A 27399-nucleotide genomic window follows, 5' to 3' on the forward strand; every position below is an offset into this window, starting at 1 on the left:
TGAAATATTTTTTTTATCCCTTCACTTTCAGTCTATCTAGGTCTTTTGTTCTGAGGTGGATCTCTTGTAGACAGCATATATGTAGGTCATGCTTTCTAATGCATTCAGCTACTCTGTATCTTTTGATTGGTGCATTTAATCCATTTAAATTGAAGGTGTTTTTTAAAATTTTATTTTTCTCATTCATTTATTTTATTTATTTGTTAAGTATATTTTATTGATTATATTGTTACAATAATTCCAATTTTTTTCCCCTTTGCTCCCCTTTGCCCAGCACCCCTCCAAACCCAGCAATCCCACCTCCTTTAGTTCATGTCCATGGGTCGTGCATGTAAGTTCCCTGGCTTCACCCTTTCCTATTATTTTTTTAAAATTAATTAATTAAAAAATAACATTTTCCCCCTCTCAGACTTAAGACCTTTTATAATCTTATAAATGAAATTGGCAAAGGTCTTGTGCTCCTTTAGCTGCTTCAAGCTGGACATGGTCGTCTTCCTGCCTACCCTTGGGTCCAGAAATCCCTAATAAGAGTGGGGGTGTAGAGGGGAAGGTGGCATTCCCACATGGGGAAGGATCTTACAGATCCAGGTCAGTTGGCTGTCCCAGGACAACAACGTGCTTGGTTTAACAGGCTGGCATCCTTGTATTCTGGGGGCAACTGGATTAAAAGGCATCATTCAGTCCTTAACCACTAGATGACAAAAGGCAAGTATTAATTTTTCAATGTCTCACACTGGGGGAAAAAAAGGGCTTCTTTGGAGGAAGATGTGCAAGGCATGTCACACTTGTCCAAAACCTTTTTGCCCACTATATTTAGTTTGGGCTGAGGGGAATATTTTAGGTTAAGGTTATTATTGATAGGTTCTTATTCATCCTCATTTTCCCCTTTTGTACTTCTGTTCCTCTCTGTCCCTCTCTCTTTTTTTTCATCTTCTTAAAGCAGACCCTTTAGCATCTCCTGCAAGGCTGATTTGGTGGAGGTGTATTACTTTAGCCTTCTTTTGCCTAGGAAATTCCTTATTTCACCTTCCATTTTGCATGAGAGCCTTGTTGAGTAGAGTAATCTGGTTGTAGGCTTTTGTTTTTCATTGCTTGGAATATTTTTTGCCATTCCTTTCTGGCTTGTGGTGTTTCTGCTGAGAAATTTGATGATAGCCTTAGAGGAGCTATCTGGTATATTATTAGCTGTTTCTCTCTTGCTGCTTTTAGGATTCTCTCTTTGTCTTTCAATGTTGCCATATTAATTATGATGTGTCTTGGAGTGGGTCTGTTTGGGTTCATCTTTATTGGGACTCTCTGTGCTTCCTGAACTTGGGTGACTTTTTCTCTCATCAAGTTCGAGAAGCTTTCTCAATCAGGTTTTCTATCCCTTGCTCCTCTTCTTCTCTTTCTGGAATTCCTATGATACGTATGTTATTACATTTCATGTTGTCCTGCGGCTCTCTTAAAAGCTCTTAATTCTTTTTCAGTCTTTTTTCATTTTGTTGCACTGTCTGGGAATATTTTTCTACGTTGTCCTCCAGCTCGTTGATCCAATCTTCTGCTTCTTGTAGCCTACTTTTAATTCCTTTTACTGTGTTCTTCAATTCAGAGATTGTATTCTTCATTTCCTCTTGGCTCTTATTGATAGCTTCTATGTCCTTTTTCATGCTGGTGTAATTCTCAATAAGTTCCTTTTAGTTTCCCTGGAGTTCTTTGTAGTTTTCTTTGAGCTCGCTGAGGTCATTGAGCTTCCCTATAATCCATCTTTTGAATTCCGTATCTGATAGTTTTCTTTCCTCTATTTCACTTAGCACTCTTTCTGGGGATTCCTCCTTTCCTTTTGATGAGGGGTTGTTACTGTGTCTCCCCATTTTTGTGACTCTTCTTGTTTGTTGCTGCTTCTTAGATTGATCTGCACTTCCTGGATCTGCCCCTGGTGGTGTGAGATCGTGTATCAGTCTGGGCCTAAGCAGCCTTTTGGAGACTACCAGAGAGCTATTGCGTTTGTCTGTCTCCATTAGTTGTTAATCTGTTTAATCTGTGATCAGCCATCAGGCTTAAGTACCGACAGTGGGGCAAATTAATTCCTGCAGGGTGGGCTTTTACTTCCCTTCAGGCTGAGGCCACTTGAGGGGAATGGTCTGCCTGCAGTATGGTGAATGAGTCAGCACTGGGACCTGGTTGACTGCTCCCTCAGTTCTCTTCTCAAAATCACCGCCCCAAATTCTCCCCGAGCGTCTCTCTGCTTGAGCCCAGGGTAAGTGGGTGCCAAAATATTTTTGTACATGATCCCTTTAAGAGGTCTTTGTCTCCAGCTGTTTCTTTCCGGTCAGCAAAAGCCCTGTGGATTTCGCTTTTCACAGCTGGATACTATTTTACTTTCCGCTCTGTTGCTGCAGGCTGGGAAGCTCAGCTGGGGGTTTAGACCCTGCCCCTCTCAGGGGTAACCCCTGGCTGCTGACCTGTTTCTCAGTCCCTTCAGCTGCCACTGGTGGGAGCCCAGCCAGCCCTTTCGTGTCTCCGCACTTCCGACCAGTTACGTTGCGTGAAGTGGCCTTCTCTGTCTCTTTGTGGTTATAAGACTTTTCTCCAGCTAGTGTTCAGTTGGTTATTCAGATGATTTATCCACAATTAAGGTATAATTCCAGATTGATCCTGGGAGGAGGTTAGTGTAGCTTCCACGTACTCCTCCGCCATCTTGGCTATCCTCCTTCAAATAGGTTTTGATCCCCTGCTCTCTCTCTTCTACAGAAGGGTACTCCTATGTTGTGAATGTTGTTACAGTTGATGTTGTCCCAAAGGTCATTTAAACTATCCTCATTTTAAACATTTTTTCTTTTTGCTGTTCTATTGAGTGTTTCCTGTTGCCATGTCTTTCAAATTGCTGAGTTGGTTACCTGTTTCATCTAATTTTCTTTTGATTCCCTTCCTGTAATGTATTCTTCATTTCAGTTATCGTATTTTTCATTTTTGATTGGTTCTTTTTTATGGTTTCTGTCTCTTTAAGTTCTTTACTGATTTCATTTTTGCTTCTAAGTTCATTGAACATTCTTAGAACCAGTGTTTTGAACTCAGTATCTTGTAGATTGCTTGACTCCATTTTGTTTAGTTCATTTACTGGAGTTTTGTTCTTTCATTTGGAACATGTTTCATTATTTCTTTATTTTGGCTGCCTCTCTGTGTGTTTCTTTGTATTAGGTAGATCTGTTGTTACTTCTCCCATCTCGGCAGGGTGTCTTTTTTATAGTAGGTGTCCTGTGGAACCCACTGGTGCAAATTCAGTGATCACCTGAGCCAGGTGCTGCAGGGATGTCCCTCATGTGGGTTGTGTGTGCCCTCCTGTTGTAGTTGTGTCTTGATTGGTAGTTGTGTCTTGTTTGCTGTCGGCACATCAAGGGTGGGACTGACCCTTAGGCCGAGTGGCTCTGAGGACTGGCCACGACTACAACAGTTGAATCCCACCCCATGGAGTATGACTGGTGCCTACCTGGTGTACCTTCTGGCATGTCATTTGTGGAGCTAATTGGGTGGTGCTCTGGTATGGTCTGAAGATGGCCACTGGGTATGTTGGTACTGGGGCCTCTTAGGAGGGTCTCCAGTGAGGTCCAAGTCAGCCACTCTGTGCCTAGCCCATGGCCACCTTGGTAAGAGCAATAAAGTGATCAGCAGTTGTTAGCTGCCTGTACTGGGCTTGGAGGAACCTGGCGAGGGGAAGGGGGGCATATTATGCAAACCAACCCAAGGTTAACTGCCACTAGTGCCAGGGGCTGCTTAGCAAGATGTACTGGCGTGCCGAGGCCAGTCACTGATTATTTGGATTTTGTGGACCTTTGAGAGATTTTAGGAAAGCCTTCAGCATGAACCAAAGCTGGAAGCTTGTGAGGAACAGCCACTGAAAGAGGTTTGGGCTGGTGCACAGGTTGGGTGGGGTGGGGTGGGGTTTCAGAATCACCAGCATGGGCCACTGGTGTTAGGCAAGTTGATGAAGGCTCAGATATGGCATCCAGCTGTGCCTGCAGGCTGTGTGGGGGAGGTTCAACAAAAGAACAATGGCACCTGCTAACCCTTTTGTCTGGGAGTGAGCTGGCTTTCTAGCCCTCACCCTAAAGCCAGACAATTCAGTTTCTACCCATAGGTCCCTGGCATTTTTTGAGCTGCTGTCCCTTCTCTGGTGCTTAGGGTGAGTGTGAGCAAGTGAATCTCCGCACACTCTGCAGCATGGTGTTATTACCATTAATGAAAAACCCATGTATTCCAGATTCCCCCAAAGCAACCCCAATTTAATGTAATCTAATCAAATGTAATCTATGTCTTCCCCCATTTCCCCCATATTAAAGAAAGGTGGGGGTGGGGAAGAATATTAAAAAGACCACACAGTAAGAAATAGAAGGCCTCCAAAGGAGACTTAAACCTGAGTATAAAACTCATATATGATAAACACTTCTAGTTCCTTGAGATCTACTGAAGTTTGGACTGATTACAGCCTTCATTTGATTTCTTGAGATAGTCTGTGAGAGTTATAATATTTAAGATCTGCATTGTATTTGCACTGAACTGTTACAGGAATAGCAGATAATTAAAATGCCAGTAACATATCTTGAGTGCTTACATGTATCAAACACTATTTTAAGTATATCACATATATTTAGAATTCCTCCCCACTTTACAGATGAAGAAAACTGAGGTATAGGGAAGCATAGGTCACTTGTTCAAGGTTGCACAGCCAGAAGTCCAAGATTCAAAACCAGAGCCAGAGTTGAAAACCACACAATTGGAGCAAGAGCTTGTGCTCCACGAGCATCAGCACACTGCCTCTTAGAGGCCAAAGCCAGGATCCCAGAGTGTTCCTCCTCCCTCCACCTCCCTGAAGAAAAATAACTTTGAAGAGTTTGTTGTTTTTCTTTTAGGCAGAGTATGCAATTTTTTGAAGACAAAGTTAGCATAGTTAAAATTAAGGGGGGTAAATGTTAAAAATAAATAAAACTAAAAGTAAACTATTAAAAAACATACTATATACATATGAAATTGTATGTCTGAGTTTTTAAACTTAAACCTATGTAACCTTAAGTCTATGAAGCCCTCCTGGGCACCCATATTGGCTGTACAGTCTTCCATGTGAATGTTTATTTTCTAGTTTTTCATTTTTAGGTATTTGGCTTGTTTCTATGTTCTTCTTTATTTCCCTTTTTTTCTTTCTCTTCCCTTCTTAATTTTTAGTAAGACTATATCAAGCATCTTTTGTGTATAAAGCTTTGTTTGCCTTTAAATTTATTTTTTAAAGATAAGGTCGTAAGGGTGACATTGAATTAGAATATATCATTTGAATCTATTGATAGATGTTTTTGCTAAATTGATTTTTCTAATGAATTATACCCGCTTATACATTATAATCAATATTTGCAAGTGCACATTTCACCTAGTCCTTACACTGTTTTCTTTAAAAATCTAATTAAGAAATTTGATTTCATTTGTAAAACTTTTTATTGCTTCTTTATAGAGGTTACTTTACATATTTTACATAGCACTGATCCACTTTATTGATATTTACCTCTAATATATTTTAGTTAAAAAAAAGTGAATTAGATGTGATGGTTGTATAACATTGTGAATGTATGAATGCCACTGAATTGTCCATTTGAAATGGTTAATTATGTCCTGTGAATTTCACCTCAATAAGAAAAAAGTGTGGACGTGTATGCATGTGAGCAAATGCGTCTGTGTATGCATGGAGTGTAAACTCTCAGGCAGCGAGAGCTGCTGTGCCCTGCTTGGGTAGTGAGCGTCAGCATGATACAGCTTTCTGCAGAGTTCTCTCAGAGCCTGAGTTGAATGTGTAATGCGTGTTGCCTTTCTTTCTGCCAGTTATTTTATGCATTGCTTACTAATTTGGGCCAATAATAGATGGAAAATTGTTGATAAACGATAGTTTTTGACCTATCTTGAAAGGAGGGTATCCTGCTAGATGTTATCATACAAGTTTTATGGCTGCCTGAGGAATGATCAAGTAAGCACTGCAGGAAACAGAGGGTAAAGATCAACCCTGTTAGGAAATGGTGGAAATTGCTTGATGTTGCAAGGGGGATTATAAACATCCCTGTAACGTGGGAAAAGTGGCCAGCAGTGTTAATAATGACTGGTAGTTAGAAAACCCCATAGCTAAAGTTTTAAGTGAAACAAAGATTGCTGCCCAGAGCATGCAGTCTCTGACTGCAGACATTCCTGGAGCCATTGGACCCAGAGCTGCCCTTTTAGGACGTATTTCTGCCCCAAACAGGATTGCAGTGTTTCCTCTTTCTAAAGTAATCTGCTCATGTTCTTTATGTATTTCTTATTGGGACTAAAGGATTTTCATATGATTTGTATGAACTCTCTATTATATTAAAATTATTAACCCTTTGCCAGCCATATTTATTACAGATTTTATTCCCAGATCCTTGTTTACTTTTGAAATGTGTTGTTTTTAGATCTTCATAATTTATTAATTTTTATGTTGTCAAGTTAGTTGATTATTTCTTCTGGCCTTATATCACACTAATCTTAGCCTTTCTCTGTCCAGTAATTGATAAATACTAATGTATTTTCTTTGAATAAAAGAAAATATTTTTTAGTCTAGTCTAGTAAAAATCTGAGTTGTATCCAGATTGCTAGGTTTTTTTGTTTTTTGTTTTTTTTTAGCTATTCTTTCAGGTGGACTTTAGGGTAATTATATTAATTTCCAGATCCAATTTGGGCTTTCATTTGAAGTGTGATAAATTAAAAATTAATTTGGGAAGAATTGATACTTTTGTGATACTTAATCTTACCATCCTGAGAGGCCCATTTAATATTTTTTTGTGACATTGTTTTTTTCTTTTCATATAGGTTATACATATTTTTTATTAGAGGATTTTGTAAATATTTTGATTTCTTATTCTACTATGGAGAGCCTTTTCCATATATTTTGAGATTAATGCCTACAGTTATTCATTTTCATATGTTTATCTGGTAACTGATCAATTCCTCAAATTTATTAAATATAATAGTTTTCAGTTGATTCTCTTGGGTTTTCTATATCTAATCACATGCCTTCAAATATATTTTCCCCCAATAATTATATTCCTTATTTATTTTTGCTTTTTTGCTGGTCCTAGGAAAATATTAGATGACAGTTTCTTATTCTAATAGATAAACAATGAATATTGAATTTTATTAATTTTTTCCTTCTGTTAAGGTAATCCTATGATTATCATTGACTTCTTATGCTACATATATATTTCTTCCCTTTTGGCTGGCCTGGTTTTAATGAAGATTAATATTATCATAAGGTTTTACTTAACTATTGCCATTAGCAACAGGTCAGAGCTGCTTTCCATTCCCTAAGGTAAAGCAGTCTAATTTTGCTTCTGTGTAATTTCTATGGAAGAAAATGCATCTGAGTTTTCAAGTTTTTTGGAAGGCTTCTATTTTAAATTATTTTTACTTCATTCAGAATGCCCAAATGTAAAATTGAAATAACCTTATTTATATATTCATATTACATTAAAGTCTTTTATCCTTTCTGGGAGGAAATCAAAACCTCAGGTTTTATATTGAGGAAACTAAAACCACGACAGTTTATTGAATTTCCTGTGTTTCTGAATTAAAGACTACATTCTTTTCTAACAATAAGGAATCATAAACTTAAGAATATAATAATGTCCATTTCTCCTTTTTTATAACTGGGGAGAGAACAAGGGTTGAATTTCTAATCAGTGTCTCTGTCTTTCATATAATAATAGCTGACATTTCTGGAGCACTTTCAGACACTGTTCTGTGGGTTTTACGTGTATTAATTCACTATTGTCCATAATATGTGAGGAAGGGGAGTATTACTATATCTCCTTTTGTAGATGAGGAGAAACTGAACACAGATTAATTGAATTGCTCAAGGTTCATTGCTAAGAGAAGGCAGAACTGGGGTTTCATTCCAGGCAATCAGAGTACCAAGACCTTTGTTTTTTGAAAATACTGTTTTATTAACACCACAGTGGTAAACAACTTTATGCTTATGTTTTTTTATAGATCACTTAGTCACACATAATTCAAAACCCACAAAGAAGCTAAGAGTCTTACATTAAATTTGTCCTTCCTAAAAATCCTTAACTGTATGCCAATCTGTCCTCAAGCAGTAAAATTTGATTTTGCACCATTTTATATTTACTATCTCACATTTACATAGCAAAATAATGAAGGCACAGCTAATACAAGCAAACTTAAACCTTTTCTACTTCTGAACTGGGAATGGGGACACACATTTAGATTGGTTCTTCAAGTATATATTTTTTCCCAAACATTAGCTTCATTGAAGAGTTCTGATAATTTTCACAGTTACATTCTAAAAGCTACATGACAAAAAGACTTCACAAGGATCAAACTACGTAACATTGTATACACATGCTTTATAGAATTTGCTACATTCTACACCTCTTCAAGTAAATTAATATTTCTAAAACGCTAGGTAGAGGAATTTAATACTTTAACATTTGGTGTTTTTTTTACACTTTTGTAAACAGACACTACCAACAAAACACATAAACATGAGACTGTAAATAATGAACACGTATGTTGACAATATTATACAGGTTATACACCCTCCTTCTCAGAACCACATTGTTTCTCTAAATTCAAATATTCAGAATATTCTTTAAAATTTGAAGTGTAGGTTGCAGACCTCATTCACAGTACTGTCATGATCTCCATCACAGGCATCCTTGATTCCATCTCTCTTCTCTGAAGTGTAAAGCTGATGTCTGGGTTCCAAAGCAAAGTCTGATAGATGAGTTTTTGTTGTTTTTTCTTTCCCTTGGGTTCTGCTTTTTCTGCAGTCGAAAATTTCAGGATTAAAGAAATCGAAGAATTAAGCATTGAGAACATGTTCAGGCTTGACTTGGGTGTTCCGTGTAGTGTGATCATAGTGTGATGAATGGGTTTCAAAGTGGTTCCTTACTTCACATCTACTTGACACCCTTGATAAATACTCAGTTCCAGTCCTCACAGAAGAGATCATGAAAATAAATCATTTTTAATTTAACTATTTTTTTCCAATACCTTTTAATATATTTATTGGGTTCAAAATGAAAAGCAAATTTGAAACAGGCTGGTCAGGATCTGATTGTTTCCATCTAATATATTTTTAGGAATGTCAGAATTGAGTCACATTGTATTTTGGTCCAAAACCTGAGCCTTTTGAAGTTCACGAATATTTAAAAAATGAAAAGAAAAGAAAAATAAAACCCACCAAGATTTTCTTCGTCGTCATTTTCCTCTTCCACCTCCGCCCCCATTTATTCCTTGGCGCCATCAGACACCGCAGAGCTGGGACCCTCGTCTTTGGTAGCCGCAGTCTCCGCAGCAGCTTCTTCTTCCTCCTCCTCCTCCCCCTCCTCCTCATCCTCGTACTCCTCGTCGTCATCCTCTTCTTCCTCTCCCTCCAAGGTCCATGCACATCCCTCCATCTCTCCAGTGAGCTCTTGGATCTTGGCAAGTAAGGGCTTATAGATTTCGTTATACTTTTTTTCCAGAGCCTGAAATTCCTTATCAAATTTGGCCTCTATCTTATCGCATCGCTTCTGCAGCTTTTTGAGGGCCAGGACTCTGCATTTCACCGAGTTAGGCAGGCTCTCGATAAAGTCATTTTTAGGCTTTGGTGCGTTCTCCGCAGGGGTCTGGGGCTCCTCAGCGGTCTGACCCGCGGCGCAGTCAGACTCGCTGGCCGCGCTGTCACAGTCTCCCCCCTGCGCACCGCCTTCTGCCATTACCTCCTCTGCTGCCTCTGCCGCCTCTGCCGCTTCCTCCGCCGCCGCCTGGCTCGGCTCCGCGGGCGCCTGGTTCTCCGAGTCGGACATGGTAGAGGAGAAGCTGCACAGGTCTAGCTGGTTGCCGCAGACAGCTACGTCCGAGCTGCACCAGAGCGATCTTGCGGATGCGGCACGCGGCCGTGACGTCGGCCGCGGCAGTGACGTCGACCGAGGCCCCACCCATTCCACTCGGGCCCTGGGCTCGCTCTCCGGGATCAGCTGATGGTCCTGCCCCCGTACTGCGCCAGCTCCCTGCGTTTGCTCCCCAGTCATCTCCCTGGCCTCGCAGCTGACGTCAGAACCTGTCTCCTGGATACCCTGCCTCCAGACTGCCCACGTACCTGCCCTCCTGAAAAGCTGGAATGGCAGCGGGCACTTTTTCAGGGACTGCTTGGATGGCCTCAACAGTTTTTACTTTGCTCCTCTTTCCCACCTAACCCCCTTTATACATCTGTCAATACTGCACGTTTGTCTTGATCTTTGTCTGCATCTTCCCGTTGCTGGCGTTGGTCTGCCTTGGCAGGTTGTCTCTGGCTTACTCTTGTGGAGTCACCTCTCAGATCCCTCCATTCCACTCCCTTTGGGACTTCGGTGCTCGTGTGTAGGCAGTTCATCTGCCCTCCTTGCCATTTCTTCACCTAGTGGCATATATAGGGGTTGCAAGGTCTTTTAGCAGGAGGGACCCTAGAAACAAACAGCTTTTGAGAAGTTTGGGTAAGGAACCTCAAGACACCGAGTTTTCTGGAATGTATTCTAGAAGATGCCTCAGAATCCTTGGCTTCTAGGTAGGAATGAGGCTGGAGGACAGCCCCGTCTTATCTTGGTTGAAGTATATGTCTAGTCCTGTGGTTCTTTGGGGACAGACAGACACACACGTGTACACAGACACTCCACAGTTCAGCTTCTGCTCTCTGGGTCTTGTCTGTGATTTGTATTTGAGAACATTAAGTCTTAAATAGTCAACTCTTATTCTCTAATAGCGAAGTACGCAGACTTTAGTTCCTTACTTTGTTTATTAAACCAAAGTGATAGCTTCTTGAATAAAAATGAGGGCACATATTTTAGATTTGGAAGACAGGTGTTCATGCCAGGGATTCCTCAGCAATGCTTTCAAAGTCAGCATACTGATTTCAGTGCTTTACTTTCACTCGTCGGCAGCCGTCCGTCTCGAGAGACGATGGTGTAGCTTCTTAAGAGTCTATCTGCACCGCCGAGAATGGCTGTGCAGTCCGACTCTGGAGTGACAGTGTCTCCTCCCGTGTTGAATCAACATCTTGCGATGACGCTGGAGTGTCCTCTCCAGTGAAGCTGAAGCTACAGAGCCTGGGCAGGGTGATATGGAGGGTCTGCTGTTGCCCATGCAGCAGACCCCCCCTCTCTTCGCAGCTGAAGGATCCAAGGGAAAGACGGAGTCAATACAGCTTGGCTTCAGGTGCGCCGCAGGAGTTGCCGGTGTTGACTACAACGTCAAACCGCCTTAGGGACTCCGGCTCCGGATTTTCTGTCGGGGTTTACTCCCTTAGCCTTTCCCCTGAAGAGGTATGCCGCAAGGCAGCGGAGGTTTTTTGGAGTCAGTTTTCCTTCTCTGATGTGCCCTGACTGGAAGATCGAACCAGCGACACTTAGCTCGCAGGCCGACGCTCAATCCACTGAGCCAAACCAGCCAGGGGGTTTACTTTCACTATATTGGGGCTTTCTGAAGCTTTTCCATCAAGCATATGAACGTTAGGATATTACTTCCCAAATTACATTTGGTGCTGTATTTTGGTTCTTATGAATATTGTTAGTTAATAATATGCAAAGCATTCAGTACTGACACACAGCAAACACTCGATAAGTGTTTTAATTTTTTAAACAAAATAATATATTAATATGCAAAGATAACCTGCAATAATACTCTCTTTTAGAAAATGATGTCTTTGTGCCTTTCTCCAAAGAAAGTGACCGTTTACAACTGACCCAATATATTCCCATTAGCAAACATTCTAGTTTATGTACTTATAATTCCTATGTTTATTTTACTTTCTTAATTTTGTCCCAGATAATTTGCTTTCCTCTTCCCTGTTACTATTTGTGATTACTGAGTTTTATGGTTAAAGCTGAACTTTCAGTCTTAGTCTTGACTAAATTTGGTGTAATAATAATATCTATTTTTAGTGATATATCACCTCGTGGTGGCTGCAGCTACCTTGAGGTTAGGAATGCTTTATTTCATTTTAAAGATGAGGAACTTAGGAACAGAAAAATAAAGTGAAGTAAATATTCTGTTTACTGTATGCATCACTTGAGTGGCAGAATCAGGGGCAAAAACCAGACCTTCTGATTCCTATAGTATAGAAGTTGTGACAGATTTAAAAATAAAATTGTAATCAAATAAACCTGGCAGCTTGTTTGACACAACCAAGGTATGCTCATCTTTTAGGATTTTCATGTTCTCATATTAAATCTTAAAACTTAAGGTTAAGCTAAGCTATTTTTTTGGAAGTTGTTTTTATTGAGATATAACTTGTGTACAATAAAAATCACCCTTTTTAGGGTGCTTTGACAAATACAGTCATTACCATAGTAGTTGAGATGTAGAAGAGTAACATCACCCCCCCCCCCCAAATTCCCTCATGGTTCTTCCCTTCCAGCCAGCCCTGGCCACCACTGATCTGTTTTCTGTCTCTGTAATTGTGTCCCCTCCACCCGCAGAATATCATATAAATGGAATGATGTGTACATAGCCCTTTTCACTAGTCGTATGCATTTGCAATTACTTTGTGGTGGTGTTTACATTAGTAGTTTATTTCTTTTCATAACTGAGTAATATTCCTATTTTGAGTTTTTAATTTTTCATGATTATGAATAATGCTGTGAGGAACATTCATCTACCTGTTTCTGTGTGAATGTAAGTTTTTATTTCTCTTGGGTAAATACTTAGGCATAGTAAATGTAGGTTTAACTTTTTAAGGAACTTCCACACTAATTTGCAAAGTGGCTATAACAATTTGCTTTCACACCGGCAATGTATGAAAGTTGCAGTTTGCTCCAAATCTTCACCAGCATTTGGTATTGCTGTTTTCCCCTACAATCTAATAACAGTGTAGTTATTCTTAATGAGTAATGATGTTGAATATCTTCCAATGTGCTTATTTATCATTCATATATCTTCCTTAGATCTTTTCCTATTTTCTAAATTGAGTTCTTTGCTTTCTTATTAATTTTTAACTTTTTATATATTCAGGATACAAGTCCTGTGTGAGATGTTTTGTAAATATTTTCTTATGATGTGTGGTTTCTTTTTCCATTTTTGTAATGGTGTCTTCAAAACACAGAAATTTTAAGTTTTGATTAATCCATTTTATTTTATTTTTTTATGCATGATGTTTTTTTGGTGCTATATCCAAGAAATCTTTGCCAAATCCAAGGCCATAAAGATTTATTCCTATGTTTTCTTTTACAAGTTTTGTTATTTTAGGCTTCACATTTAGGCTATGATCCATATTAACTTTTATATAGGTGTGAGATATATGGATATCCTGTTGATCCAGTACCATTTTAAAACATTATCCTTTCTCTACTGAATTGCTTTTGCAAAGTTGTCAAAAATTAATTGACTGTGTATATCTGGGTCTATTTCTGGACTCTGTTCTGTTGGGGTATGCCTCTGTCCTTTCACTCATGCCACACTTGGTAAATATAGCTTTGTGATCATTGAAAGTTATGAAATTAGGGAATGTGAGTCCTCTAACTTTTTTCTTTTTCAAAATTGTTTTGGCTCTTCTAGCTCCTTTGGTTTTCTCTATAAATTTCAGAGTCAGTTTGACCACCTTTTTAAAAGACCCTCACTACAGTTTGGATTTAGACTTCTAAAAGCCATTGACAATGTACCTAGTACCTGCTCTTTTAAGCTTGAGTTTAAAAATTATCAGTTCATTAACAATTGTCTCATTTTGTGGGTTTAATGGATGCTAGTGTATAATTGGGGCTATGGTAGCACATAGTTGTGAATAGTGTAGATGAACTATCATGCTATGAAGTCTTTATGTCAGCATATTGTAATTTCTCTTGCATCTGTCACATTGGAAATGAAAAGAAGCAAGGTGGGTGGAGGGGAGGGCACTTTGGTTAGGTAGTTGGGAGCATAGGTCTGTCTCAAACACCTGGCTTCAATTTCTGCCTCTACCCATGTATTAGTTTTTTTGTCTTAGATTCAACACTGAAATTGAAATAATCATATCAACCTCAAAAAATTTTTGTGTACTTATTTTATTGGGACATAATTCTCATACCATAAAATTTATTCAAAGGGTAGTTTTTTTTAAAGTATACTTTATTAATTGTGCTGTTACAGTTGTGCCATTTCTTTTCCCTTTGCTCCCCTCTGCCCAGTACCCCCCTTTCCTCAAGCAATTTCACCCCCTTAGTTCATGTCCATGGGTTGTGCATGTAAGTTCTTTGGCTTTACCCTTTCCTGTACTATTCTTAATCTCCCACTGTCTATTTTGTACCTACCAGTTATGTTTCTTAATCCCTGCACCATTTTCCCATTTCTCCCCCTTCCCCTCCCAGCTGATACCCCTCCAAATGCTACCCATGCTTGTGATTCTGTTCCTATTCTGGTTGTTTGCTTAGTTGGCTTTTGTTTTTATTTTTTAGATTTTGTTGTTGATAGTTGTGAGTTTGTTGTCATTTTAATGTTCATAGTTTTGATCTTCTATTTTCTAAATAAGTCTGTTTAACATTTTCTGTAATAACGGCTTGGTGATGATGTACTCCTTTAGCTTTACCTTTTCTGGGAAGCATTTTATCTGCCCTTCCATTCTAAATGATAGCTTTGCTGGATAGAGTAATCTTGGTTGTAGGCCCTTGCTTTTCATCACATTGAATGCTTCTTGCCAGTCCCTTCTTGCCTGCGAAGTTTCTTTTGAGAGATCAGCTGATGGTCTTATAAGAACCCCTTTGTAGATAATGCTCTTCTTTTCTCTTGCTGCTTTTAATATTCTCTCTATCTTTAACCTTTAGCATTTTAATTATAATCTGTCTTGGTGTGGGCCTCTTTGGGTATAGCTTGTTTGGGACTCTCTGTTGTTCCTGGATTTGTATGTCTATATCCTTCATCAAATTAGAGAAGTTTTCCTTCATTATTTTTTCACATAAGTTTTCGATTTCTTGCTCTTCCTCTTCTCCTTCTGTCACCCCTATGATTTGGATATTGGTACGTTTAAAGTTGTCCCAGAGGTTCCTAAGCCTCTCCTCGTTTTTTTCAATTCTTGTTTCATTCTTCTGTACTGGTTGACTATTTATTTCTTCCTTGTGTTCCAATTCATTGATTTGAGCCCTGGTTTCCTTCCCTTCACCATTGGTTTTGTGTGGATTTTCCTTTGTTTTACTTAGCATAGCCTTTGTTTCTTCCCTTATGCGTTTGTTTTGAACTCTGCCTTTTTTTTTTTTTTTTTACTATCTTCTCATCACTTAGTTCTCCGCTGGAAACCTTGATCTACCCCCACTTTTGGGCCACACTTCTCTGTCTCCTCAACTTGACAGCTTCCTATGTTTTCCTCTGTGTCTTAGATAGAGCTGTCGCACCTGTTGTTTTTTTAGTTTTGAGGTAGTTGTAATGCCTTCTTAGTTGCGAGGTAGACACAGCATGTCTACCTATGCCTCCGTCTTGGCCAGAAGTCCAAAGGGTAGTTTTGAATATTTGGTGATAGTGTTTATTTAAGAACTTATTGTAATCAACAGCAGTTAGTAAACACTCCATAACCATTAACAATCATTATCAAAGAAAATGTTTGGGAGCTGCTATAACAAAATACCACAGACTAAGTGACTTAATAGAAATTTATTATCTCATAATTCTGGAGGCTAAAAGTCCAAAACCAAGGTGTCGCAGGCTTTTGTTTTGTTTTACTTTGTTTTGTTTTGTTTTTCCCTGAGGGAAGGAACCGTTCCAAACCTCTCTCCTTGGCTTGTAGATGTCTGTCTTCTCCTTACGTCTTTTCCTGCTGTGCTTCCTCTATGCATGTCTCTGTGTCCAAATTTCCCCTGCTTATAAGGACACCAGTCATATCAGATTAGAGCCCACCCTAATAACCTTATTTCAACTTGATTATCTTTCTAAAGACCATATCTCCAAATAGGGCCACCTTCTGAGGTACTGGGGATTAGGATTTCAACATAATGAATTTTATGGGGACACAGTCCAACCCATAAAATTCCACCCTCTGGCCCTCCCAAATTCATGTCCTTCACCTATAAAATACACTCACTCCATTCTAACATCTTCCAAAGTCTCTTCTGGGTTGGCAGCTTGCTGACTATAGATCTTGGGGTTTATCAGCCTCCATAATTGCATGGACTAATTCTTATAATCTCTCTCTCTCTCTCACTATTATATGTGTATATATAAACATGTATATATGTATATGTATATATACACTACATACGTACACACTAATGGTTTTGTTTTCTGGAGAGTCCTAATATATCATTTAAATCAGGAATGGGTGAGACTCAGGGTTTGATTCATCCTGAGGCAAAAGTCTATAGCTGTGAACCTCTGGACCAGACATGTTATCTGCTTCCAGATACAATGATGGGAGAGGCCTAGGATAGACATTCCCATTTTAATAGGAAGTAGTCAGAAGGGGTAAAAGGGTTTGAAGGTCCCACGCAAATCCAAAACCTGGCAGGGTAAATTCCATTAAAGGCTTGGAGAATAATCCTCTTTGGCTCCGTGCTGTCCTCTGGCCCACTGGGGTGGTGCGCGGACCTGTGCCCATGGTGGCAGTGTTAGCCCTGCTGGACGATGATCTGCTTTTGGGGTTATTCTTCCCTTTCCTTGAAAACAACACCTGTTTGCAGCCAATTAGCTCTGTTGGCTCATTTTATACCTGTGGTATCCCATAACTCTGACAGCCTTCCTTCATTTCATTCCACCTTTGCCCTTCAGTGTAAGCTGGCAGTGTTTCTGCTGATATAAAATTCTCAAAACTCTCATTGGTCTCCCAGGCAATTCACAGGGGACCAAACTCACTTCTACATTTTTAGGTGTTGTTATTGTAGTATCCCACTTTTGGTACCAAAAGCTATAATAGGGCTTTCTAGAGAAACAGAAACAATAGGGTATCTGTCTGTCTGTCTATTTATCTATCTATCTATCTGTCTATCTATCTATCATCATCTATCTGTCTTTCTGTTGATATTTTAAGGAATCTGCTCATGTGGTTGTAGAGCTGACAAATAAGAAATCTGCAGGTCAGTCTGGTAACCTAGCAATTCTGACAGTAATAGTTGTAGTCCTGAGTCAGAAGGCAGTCTGGAGGTCAAACGCCTTCCTCTTTGGAGGTCTTCCTCTTTTCAGTCTTTTAAGGCTTCCAGCTTATTGGATAAGGCTCATCAACATTATGAAGATTAATCTGTTTTACTTAAAATCTACTGAATTAAATATTAATTATATCTAGCCCTGACCAGCATGACTCAGTTGGTTGAGCATTGTCCCACAAAGTGAAAGGTCACCGGTTTGATTCCCAGTCAGGGCACATGCCTGGGTTGCCGACCTGGTCCCAGGTGGGGGCATGTGTGAGAGGCAACTGATGGATGCTTTTCTCTCGCACTGATGTTTCTCTTTTTTTCTTTCTACCTCCCTTCCCATCTCTCTCAAAGTTAATAAATAAAATTTAAAGTAGCTAAATGTTATATCTAAAAAACACTTTTACGCCCTGAGGCCCTGGCTGGGTGGCTCAGTTGGAGCATTGTCGGGTACATCAAAAGTTTGCAGATTCAATTCCCAGTCAGAGCACATAGCTAGGCTGCGGGTTTGTTCCCTGGTCCGGTTGTGTATGGGAGGCAACCCATTGATGTTTCTCTCTCACATCAATGTTCCTCCCTCTCTCTCTGTCTCTCTCTCTCTCTCTCTGTCTCTCTCTCTCTCTCTCTCTGTCTCTCCCTCTGTCTCTCCCTTCCTCTGTCCCTTTCTCCCTTCCACTCCTTTTTCCTCTCCATCTCTCCCTCTCTAAAATCAATAAACATATTCTTGGGTAAGGATAAAATAAAATTTTTTTTTAAACTGAAATGGGGACAGACTCAATAGATGGAGAGCAGGATGACCACTAGTTGCAGGGATTGGGGGAAGGTGAGGGGGTGGAGGAACTGAGCAAAAAGGAAAAAGGACTCACGGACATGGACAACAGTGTGGTGACTGCTGGGGAGAGGGGATATAAGGGGACTAAATGGTAAGGGAAAAAAATACAATAAGATTAAATAAATAAATTAAATAGATGCTTTGTCTGAAAAAAGAAATTAAAAACACCTTCACAGAAACATTGAGACTGATGTTTGACCAAAACAACTGGGTACCACAGCCTAGCTAATGTGATACATAAAATTAGCCATCACTGCTTCTGATAAAAAGTCATGTTGATGGTACTTGGCTTAGGCAGATGTACCAGAAAAATGATATTAGCTTGTCTAATGGGTCTCAGGAAGTTAGTGCATTGCATGCAGTTTGAGAAACGTTTAGCATCTATGGTTACCGTGTACAATAGTCTGTTATATTAGTGGCTTTTATTTTTTAAATGGACCATTTATCCCCTTTTAAGATGAGAAAAGAGAGGCTTAGTAACCTGCAGAACATGGCAGAGGCTGAATTTCCACCTGTTTGCCCCACTAATCCATTGTACCACACTGCCTATTGGTTAGTTAGCCGTGTACATAGTGATATGTAAAAATGTCTGCTTGGAGGAAACCTAAGATCAAATATAGTTTATGAAGGATTATAGTATAGTGAAGGATAAGTAGAAAGTTTCTGTCTTTATGATGTCAGATTTTTAAAATTTATTATTTTATTCAGCTATAATTGGCATGACCCATTATATTAGTTTTAGGTATACAGCATACTGATTTGTTACATGTTTATATTGAACAATGATCATCACAATAAATTTAGTCAACATCCATTAATAGACATAGTTATAATTTTTTTTCTTCCAGTGAGAGCTTTTAAGATTTATTCTCTTAACAACTTCCAAATATACAGTACAGTGTTCTTAACAATAGTCACCATGCTGTACTTTACATCCCCAGGACTTATTTTATACCTGGAAGTTTGTACCTTTAGACCATCTTCACCCATTTAACTCACCCCTCAACTTTGGCAACTACTGATTTGTTTTCTGTGTGAGGTTTGTTTTTTTTTTTTTTTTTTTAATGATCCTTCACATAAGTGAAATCATGTGGTATCTGTCTTTCTCTGACTTACTTCACTTAGCATAATGCCTTCAAAATCCATGTTGTTGCAAACGACAGAGTTTCCTTCTTTATGGCCTAATAATATTCCATTGTGTGTATAACACATTTTCTCTATCCAGTCATCCATTGATGGCACTTAGGTTGTTTCCATATCCTGGCTATTGTGAATAACGCTGCATTGAACATGGAAGTGTATTTGTCTCTGAAACAGTGATTTTGTTTCCTTTGGATAAATACCCAGAAGTGGAATTGCTGGATTATATGGTAGTTTTGTTGTTAATTTTTTTGAAGAACATCCATACTGTTTTCCACAGTGCCTGCACCAATTTACATTCCCCCAGAGAATGCAAAAGAGTTCCCTTTTTTCCACATCCTCACCAACATTTGTGATTGTTTTGTCTTCTTGATGATAACCATAGTAACAGATGTTAGGTGATAGCTCATTGTGGTTTTGATTTGCATTTTGCTGCTGATTAGTGATGTTGCGTACCTTTTCACGTTCCTGTTGGCATCTGTATGTAACCTTGGAAAATGTCTTATTTGGTTTGTCTGCCCATTTTTAAATAGGATTGTTTTGGGTTTGTTTTGCTTTTGAGTTGTATGCAATCTTTATATATTGTGGATATTAATCCCTAACAGTATATGATTTGCAAATGTTCTCCCATTCAGTAGGTTTCCTTTGTTGGTTTCCTTTGTTGTGCAGTGTTTTAGAGTGATGTAGTCCTACTAGTTTATTTTTTTGCTGCCTTTGGTGTCAAATAAAAAATAAAAAAAAAAATCCTTGCCAAGACCACATCAGGTATAATAGCTTACCCATATGTTTTCTTCTAGAATATTTATGGTTTCAGGTCTTAAATTCAAGTTTTTAATCCATTTTGAGTTGATTTCTTATGGTATTTTTATATATGGTATAAGAAAAAATTTAAATACAAAGAGTGCAAAGAATAATATGGCAGACATCTTTATAACTATGACCCAGAGTAAACAAATAGGATTTTCTTCAGATTTTTTAATGAAAGAGAAAAATTACTGATACCATTGAAATTTTCTTTACATCCCCTTAATCCTGGTTTCCTCTTCTTATCTTCCTTTCTTAAACAGACAGAACTCTTACTATGAATTTTATGTGTATTCTTTCACTTTTTTATACTTTTGTATTCAATATGTGTGTTAACACAAATATCTTTTTACAATAATGCTTTCATTAAAAAATTAATACAATTTATATATGTCATAACTAATTTCATGTGCATAAACAAAATCTCATATCCATAAACAATATAATAATTGCTAAACATTTATGAAACAGCCTTGGTTCTAAGAACTTTTAAGTGTATTAGTTTATTTTTTATAACAGTTCCATGAGTTACTTACTTTTATTCTCTCCATTTTACAGATGAAGAACCTGAGGCACAGAGAGATTAAATAACTTGCCCAAGGGTCACAAGCTCTAAGTGGCTGCAGCACTGCCTCTTACCAGTAGCATTGTTTTAAGTGTTAAAAAACAACTTAAGTAAATGCTGTCATATTGTACCTAACATTTTTAAAGTTTTCACTCAGCATTTTTCCTGTGATTCTATTCATTTTGATAACTATAGATCTAGTTAATTACATTCCAGTGCTCTCTGTTATGATTTTATCGTACAGCTATACCATCTTTTCTTTATCCGTTCTCATATTGGAGGCTATTCATTCTCTCATTTCTCCATATTATAAGAAGATGCTGCAATGAACATCCCTGTCCTCATTTTCTTGTGCACTCATGTGAGACTCTCTCTGTGTCATCCACCTAGTAGTAGAGTAGCTGGGTCAAAGGGTATTTATGTTTTCAATTCTTTTAGCTATTGGCAACCTTTTCTCCCAGATGTTTATGTCTCGTTTCACAGTTTACATTCCCACTAGTGAGAGATGCAGTATGCATATAGACAATGGCCAGGCCATATTTAATAATAGAACTCTCACCTGCAACCAATAAAAACCTGCCTAGGAAACCAACCCATTATCTACAATAAGCAGCCCAGGAAGCCAGCCTGCTGTCTCTCTCAGTAACTTCTGTAACAGTCAGCACCAAATAAATAGCCAGGACTTGATTAATAACTGACAGCTTTTTCTAATTTAGGACCAATGAGAAAAAAACAAAATGTGCAATTTGAAAAGTTCTAAGACAGTGGATCTTAAAATTTCTTATCCCAAGGGGAAAAACAACTTGTAACTACATATGGCGATAGATGTTAACTAGAATTATTATAATAATCATTTCACATTGTATACAGTTATTGAATCATTGTGTTGTATGTTTGAAACTAATACCGACATTTAACTAAGGTTAAATGAGAGAATGAATAGCCTCCAATATGAGAACGGATAAAGAAAAGATGGTATAGCTGTACGATAAAATCATAACAGAGAGCACTGGAATGTAATTAACTAGAATCTATAGTTATCAAAATGAATAGAATCACAGGAAAAATGCTGAGTGAAAACTTTAAAAATGTTAGGTACAATATGACAGCATTTACTTAAGTTGTTTTTTAACACTTAAAACTAAGGTTAAATGTCGATTATACCTTAATTAACAATCACCCCAAAGAAAGGAAAAGCAAAATATGCACCCCTAACCAATCTCAGAGGATGCTTGCTTCTAGTTAACCCACCTACAGCTTCTCCATGCCAGCAGGTTCCAATCAGGGCACACTTGAAGACGTCCTCTTTTTCCACTTTAAAGCTTTTCCACCTTCTGTTGTTCTGAGTCTCTGATAAAATAGAAATGACAGCGGCTGGCTGACCCCTTTGCTATAGCCAGTTCTGAATAAATTGCTTTTCTCAATTTTTTTTATTTCCACGTGATTCCCATTGTCATTTCATAGCTTCTCTTCCCGTTAGCTTTGCATGAGGCTCCTGTTTCCTCACATCTTTACCCATAACATCAATATTCTCTTTTAAACGTATGCCAGTCCAGTGGGTGAAATGCGAATTCACTGTTGTCTTTTCATTTGACTGATTATTAGTGAGATGGAGCTATTGTGTGACAATTCTTTCCAGAGATGGTTAAAAAATTTATATATAGAAAGGAGTTACGACATTATCCTTTAAGATGTGTGAAGATACAAATATCAGATGATTTAGCTTTATTTGTTTCTGAAGAGGGTGAGCAGCCTAGAATCTTTATCTTAGACTTTTTCTTTTAAGCAGAAAAAGTGTTTTGTTTTGTTTTTTTCTAAACTAAATTTTAAACGGGACCATAAACAAGATGAAAAATGGATTGAGTGCCTCAAGTAAAACAAAGTTAGTAGTATGATTCTACCTACCTGGCCTCCTCCCCCTTCCTACCGCCCTTCTCTGCCACCAGATCACCTGACCCTCTTTGTTGGAACCCTAGGGCTGGGCGGCTACCTACTCAATGCCTTAGGATGCCTGCTGGTATGAAAATTTAATGAAACGCCATTTTCGTCACTCCCAACCTCAGTGTAAAAGGGGAACTGGATAAACTCTACAAGACTTTGGGATAAACATATTCTCTTTCTTTGGTTTTCTGACAGGCAGGAGTTTGTGGATGCTTATGTGAATTATATCTTCCAAATCTCAGTTCATGAATGGTACACAGCTTTCTCTAGCGGCTTCCTAAAGGTGTGTGGTGGCAAAGTGCTTGAGCTCTTCCAGCCTTCGGAACTGAGGGCCATGATGGTGGGGAACAGCAACTACAACTGGGAGGAGCTAGAAGAGGTGAGCATGACAGGTGCCGTTCTTACCCCCCGGGGAAGCAGCAGTGGACTGGGGAGGTGTGCCAGAGCCCTGCCTCCTTCAAGGCATCCGTGCTTCAGCAGGATTTGGGGGCCTCCTGCATCTTAGTGTTTATTTCTTACTCTCCAATGCAAGTTGTGTATAAAATGTCCACTATAATCTTCTTCTGTAAGATAGATTTTTCCTTTTTGTCTTTCGGGCAGACTGCCATCTACAAGGGGGATTACTCAGCCACACATCCCACTGTGAAACTATTTTGGGAAACATTTCATGAGTTTCCACTGGAAAAGAAGAAGAAGTTTCTCTGTAAGTATCAGGATCCTCAATATGGCATTTGTCCACATTTTAGTTTTGGATGTAGTGTAGGATGACATACTCCACAGGTGAAGTTCTAACTCTTCTAAGTGGTAAACAGTAAATAAATGTTTATACTTTTGTCTTAATGATATCTCAGGCACAACACGGGTTGTTAATCCATAGTTGTTGCCTAATAGGAGAGACTGCATGAAAGAAAGAAAAGGAGTAATTTTCAGTGGCTCTAAAACACTAGTTACTTTTATGTTAGTGATTCCTGTAAATATCACATTGATGAAATCCAATTGTTTGGATTAACTTCCCTTATCTCGTTAGGCTTTTGAAAATATGACAAAGCATCTACTGCTGATGTAACTTGGCATATGTGATTTATAATAGCTTTGTCGTTGTGGTATAATTCACATACCACACAATTCACCCATTCAAAGTGTACAATTCACTGGTTTTTAGTATATTCACTGGGTTGCAAAACTGTCAATTTTAGAGCATGTTCATCACCTCGAGAAGGAGCTCCATGCTCAGCAATCCTTCCCCATTTGTTCCTCCCTCACCAGTCTGCTTTCTGTCTCTATGGATTTGCCTGTTCTGGAAGGAATTATATGGTCTTTTGTGACTACCTGGATAACATTTGAGAAGGGTAATACATTTGGAGAGGAGCATGAGGTCTAGTTTACATGAACAAATTCAGCCTTTTAAGAATAGTTGAAATCTTTCTGTCAATGTATAATCAAGGTCAGAAATTAGCCAGCGAATAGTCTAAAATTTTTATCCATGTAAAATTTAAAAGCAGGATTTGAAAAGCAAGTCTCTTTTGCTTTATAAGAATGAGCATATATTAATAATGCATGATTTACCCCAGATTCTCCTGCTCACATGGAGTAAGGGCAAGAGGACGTGGGGATCTCACATGTTGATTAACAAGAGCCCTGCTTCTCCTCCACCCAGTTGCATCAGCTCTTGAGAAGCAATAGCGTGAGAGTTGAATGGCAGGTTAAGGTTTGCCAGGGGAGCTTGTAGGGCCACGACAGTTGAGAGAAACCTGTTCGTGATCCTAGAGATTGCCTTAAAAGAAGACATTTTTTCTGTTCAGAGACCATTACAGAAAATTTTATTAACCATAGATTTTGGCAAGAGTTTATATATCGCAGTTGCAGGTAATGGCAGGTTATTTGAAAGTGCCACTTGACTAATGCTATCATGTGGTAATTTTCAGCAATTCAACCAGGAGAAGGTTATCTTGCACTAGGAAACAGGGAAAGAAAGTTGGTCTGTGTGTGTCTTTTTTTGCCAAGTCACAGCGTGTGTCACAAGAGTGAAATGTCTACTATAATGCCAGTGTCAGTTCTTGTTTAAGAAACATGGAGAGAAATGAAAGCAAACAGGTCCCAAGTGGAAATTCACTTGCCAAGTAGTACAAGCAGCAGACACTTACATGTGAGGCGGCCTCATGTGTATCCCGTGTCCCCGTTGTTCCCCTGAGGTCAGCTCCTCTTCCCCCGCGTCAGTGGCCCCTTCCCACTTTGATTGCTGTGAAGGCTCCTAAGGTGTGAGGGATACATTTGATTGAGGGCATGTTGAGCATTACATGGATTATTTGTGTCAGTGTGTAATCAGGGTCCCACATTAGCCAGTGAATAGTATAGAATTCTCATTCATAGAAAATCAGAAAAGAGGATTGGAAAGACAGTCTCATTTACTTTATACGAATGAGCATGTATTAATATTAATGATACACATATTGGCACATGAAAGTGATAGCACTCCTCACATGTGCCACAGGGTGTCACACTTTCCTCTCCGTTCCTGGGAGGACGGCTCAGAGCTTCCAGCAGCTCCCCTTTTGTGGAGCTGGTAATGCCAATTCCCTTTCTCCCCAGTGTTCCTGACAGGCAGCGACCGGATCCCCATCTATGGCATGGCGAGCCTGCAGATTGTCATCCAGTCCACTGCCAGTGGAGAGGAGTACTTGCCTGTGGCCCACACTTGCTACAATCTTCTTGACCTTCCCAAGTACAGCAGCAAAGAGATCCTGAGTGCGCGGCTCACTCAGGCCCTGGACAACTATGAGGGATTTAGCTTGGCCTGAGCGTCCCCCCCCCCCCCCCGCCCCCTACCGGGTTGCCCCAGATTCCCCTTCCTTCCTCAGTGACCATATTGAGGCCTATACAGAAAATCACGGGGCGTGAGTTCTATTTTTTTATTGTATAAATGGGTTGGGAACTTTTGAATCCTAAACCTGGTTGATGTGTTTCTAGGGTTATACACAGTAAGCAACCTCCTCGAAAAATTAGGGGTTGGGGATGGGGTGAAAAACTGGCTCTTGTATGAGAAGTGTTTTTGTTCTTAAACCAGATTACTGAATGCTCCTTGCACCTGTGACTTGTTGCTCTCTGCTGGGGGAAACGGCAGTGGGTCTTTAAACTCTTGTTTCCCAAATTCTCTCTCAGCCCTGATTTTCCTCACAGTGCTTCCTTGTCCTCTTGTCTTTCTCCTCTGCAAGAATGATTTTGACTGATCTGCCCTTGCTTACCTGCACACGCAGAACGGCTCCTCTCTCTGCAGCCCTGGAAATGCCCCTGGCTTGTTGCAGCCCTATGCTAAGGACTCAGGGGGAAAGGGCTACTTCAGAAATTCCCAATTCCAACAAATTGAACCCGGGTCCATTACTTCGGCTGAACTCCTGAGAAGTTACAGGAGCTTTTAGGAACACATCTTGCTTTTTAGAAAAAGTTCTTGAGGGATTAGCAATCTCTCCATGGCTCTGCCTATTCCTGGACCTCCTTAAAGATGTGCAGAGCAGCTTAGAGTGGCAACTGAGCCTAAATTTGTTTTGTTGCTCAGCCAAGTTCCTTTGATGATAAGGGGAGGTGATAGGCCCAACCCCTCCTCTTACCTTGCTTTTGGAGCAAGTAGAATTGATTTTTTCTAAGAGTATTTTCTCCAAGAAAAGTAGAAATAATACATTTCTTGCTCTGTCCTCTACTACTTTCTCTTTCCTCCCTCCCTGTCTTTTTCCCTTTTCCTATCTTCTTCCTCCCCTACTTTACTTTTCTGTCACTTTGTTCCATTCTTTGTTACCTGGCTTAGCGCTCCCTTCCTCTTCTCTCCTAGTGGATGCATGCAGTCTTACTTTTTTTTAAAAAAAAATTCTATTTAAACTAAACAATTTCTACTCAAATTTTTTTTTCTTCCCTAATTGCTAAGACTTAAAGACATTCTTTATTATAGAACTTTTGTTTATTGCATTTGAAATGTTTGTTTACAGTGGGATTTCATGGGGGATTATGTTTAAAGCAAATATATGTATCTCAAAAATAATGACATGCTCAACCTTCATCATCATGGGTAAGAAAATTCTATATGATCAAAGAATCCATGTCAACCTAATTTTAAATTCCTAGTCACTAGAGAAAAGACTTATTTATATAAAATAAAGTATTTATGAACCATGATATAGCATCAAATCTCAATGAAGGAATATAGATTTTTGCTTTTGTTTTTAAAACTTATTCTAATGGCTAAATTGGTAGTTTTTCAGTCTTTATAATACAAGATTAAAAAGAAGATATACAGTTATAAGAAATGTTTATTTTCTATGTGTGTGCAGATAGTTCAATATTATGCAATAAATTTGGTGTTTTAACTTAAAAAACTATTCCTTATTGTATTTGCAGAATGGGTATCTTGCTTTCAGTAGAAGAATTAAGTCATCTACCCAAGTGATCTAATAGAGGGTCAACTTTGGTTCCAGCCTTGAGGAAGCAGAAGCAAGTGCTGGGGAAATGGAGAGGAGATCGGGGCAGGGGCCGGGGCCGGGGGCAGAGGACATCGAGGATGAAGGGGATTTCTGAAGGTTGTGATGGACGAAAGGGCATTTCCCACGGAGAGAAAGGCCCGAGCAAAGGCTTAACATGGGTCATATCTAGGGAAGGGCCAGGAACAACTTAAAGGGGGAACATCAGAAGAAATAGGAGAATAATGGCGAATAAGGCTGGGGAGAGGAAGGTAGGTTTGGATCTGAGGAACTAGGCTAAGCATTGGAACTTTAGTTTATAGTCAAGTAAGATCTGTTAAAATGTTCAGAACCTTGGGGTGGGGGTTGGAGGCAGTGATCTGACTTGAGCTTGGTTTTAAGAAGAAAGCTGTGGATGCAGGTACACTTGGGAGGAAATGAAGTGGGAAGGGCAGAACAGAAAGCAGCAGCGAGCAGTGAGGGTGGCAGCGGTGGAGAGAGAAGAGAGTGCACCAATGGAAGAGAAGTGGGTGGACACGGAGGCCATGGGAGCCTTCCAGGAAAGAAGAAATTAAAGGT

General features: G+C 39.3%; 2 protein-coding genes across 3 annotated transcripts in view; one reads left to right on the forward strand and one right to left on the reverse strand.

Annotated features, from left to right (window-relative positions):
* Window positions 1-25191, forward strand: part of HERC3 (HECT and RLD domain containing E3 ubiquitin protein ligase 3) — a 112511-nt gene extending 87320 nt beyond the window's left edge. For both annotated transcript variants that reach the window (XM_090266295.1, XM_090266296.1), the window contains exons 24-26: window positions 22571-22754; window positions 22976-23078; window positions 24965-25191. In XM_090266295.1, coding sequence (XP_090122421.1) covers window positions 22571-22754; window positions 22976-23078; window positions 24965-25173 — 496 coding nt within the window. In that variant the 3' untranslated portion in view covers window positions 25174-25191. The remainder of the gene's footprint in view (window positions 1-22570; window positions 22755-22975; window positions 23079-24964) is intronic.
* NAP1L5 (nucleosome assembly protein 1 like 5) lies at window positions 8600-9939 on the reverse strand. Its single transcript, XM_090267933.1, has one exon. It carries the CDS (start codon window positions 9843-9845, stop codon window positions 9285-9287), a length of 561 nt encoding a protein of 186 aa, XP_090124059.1. The 5' UTR covers window positions 9846-9939; the 3' UTR covers window positions 8600-9284.
* Window positions 25192-27399: the final 2208 nt, after the last annotated feature.

Source organism: Furipterus horrens, unplaced genomic scaffold (genome assembly GCF_987537825.1).
Source record: "Furipterus horrens unplaced genomic scaffold, mFurHor1.1.pri manual_scaffold_2, whole genome shotgun sequence".
Taxonomy (NCBI): Eukaryota; Metazoa; Chordata; class Mammalia; order Chiroptera; family Furipteridae; genus Furipterus; species Furipterus horrens.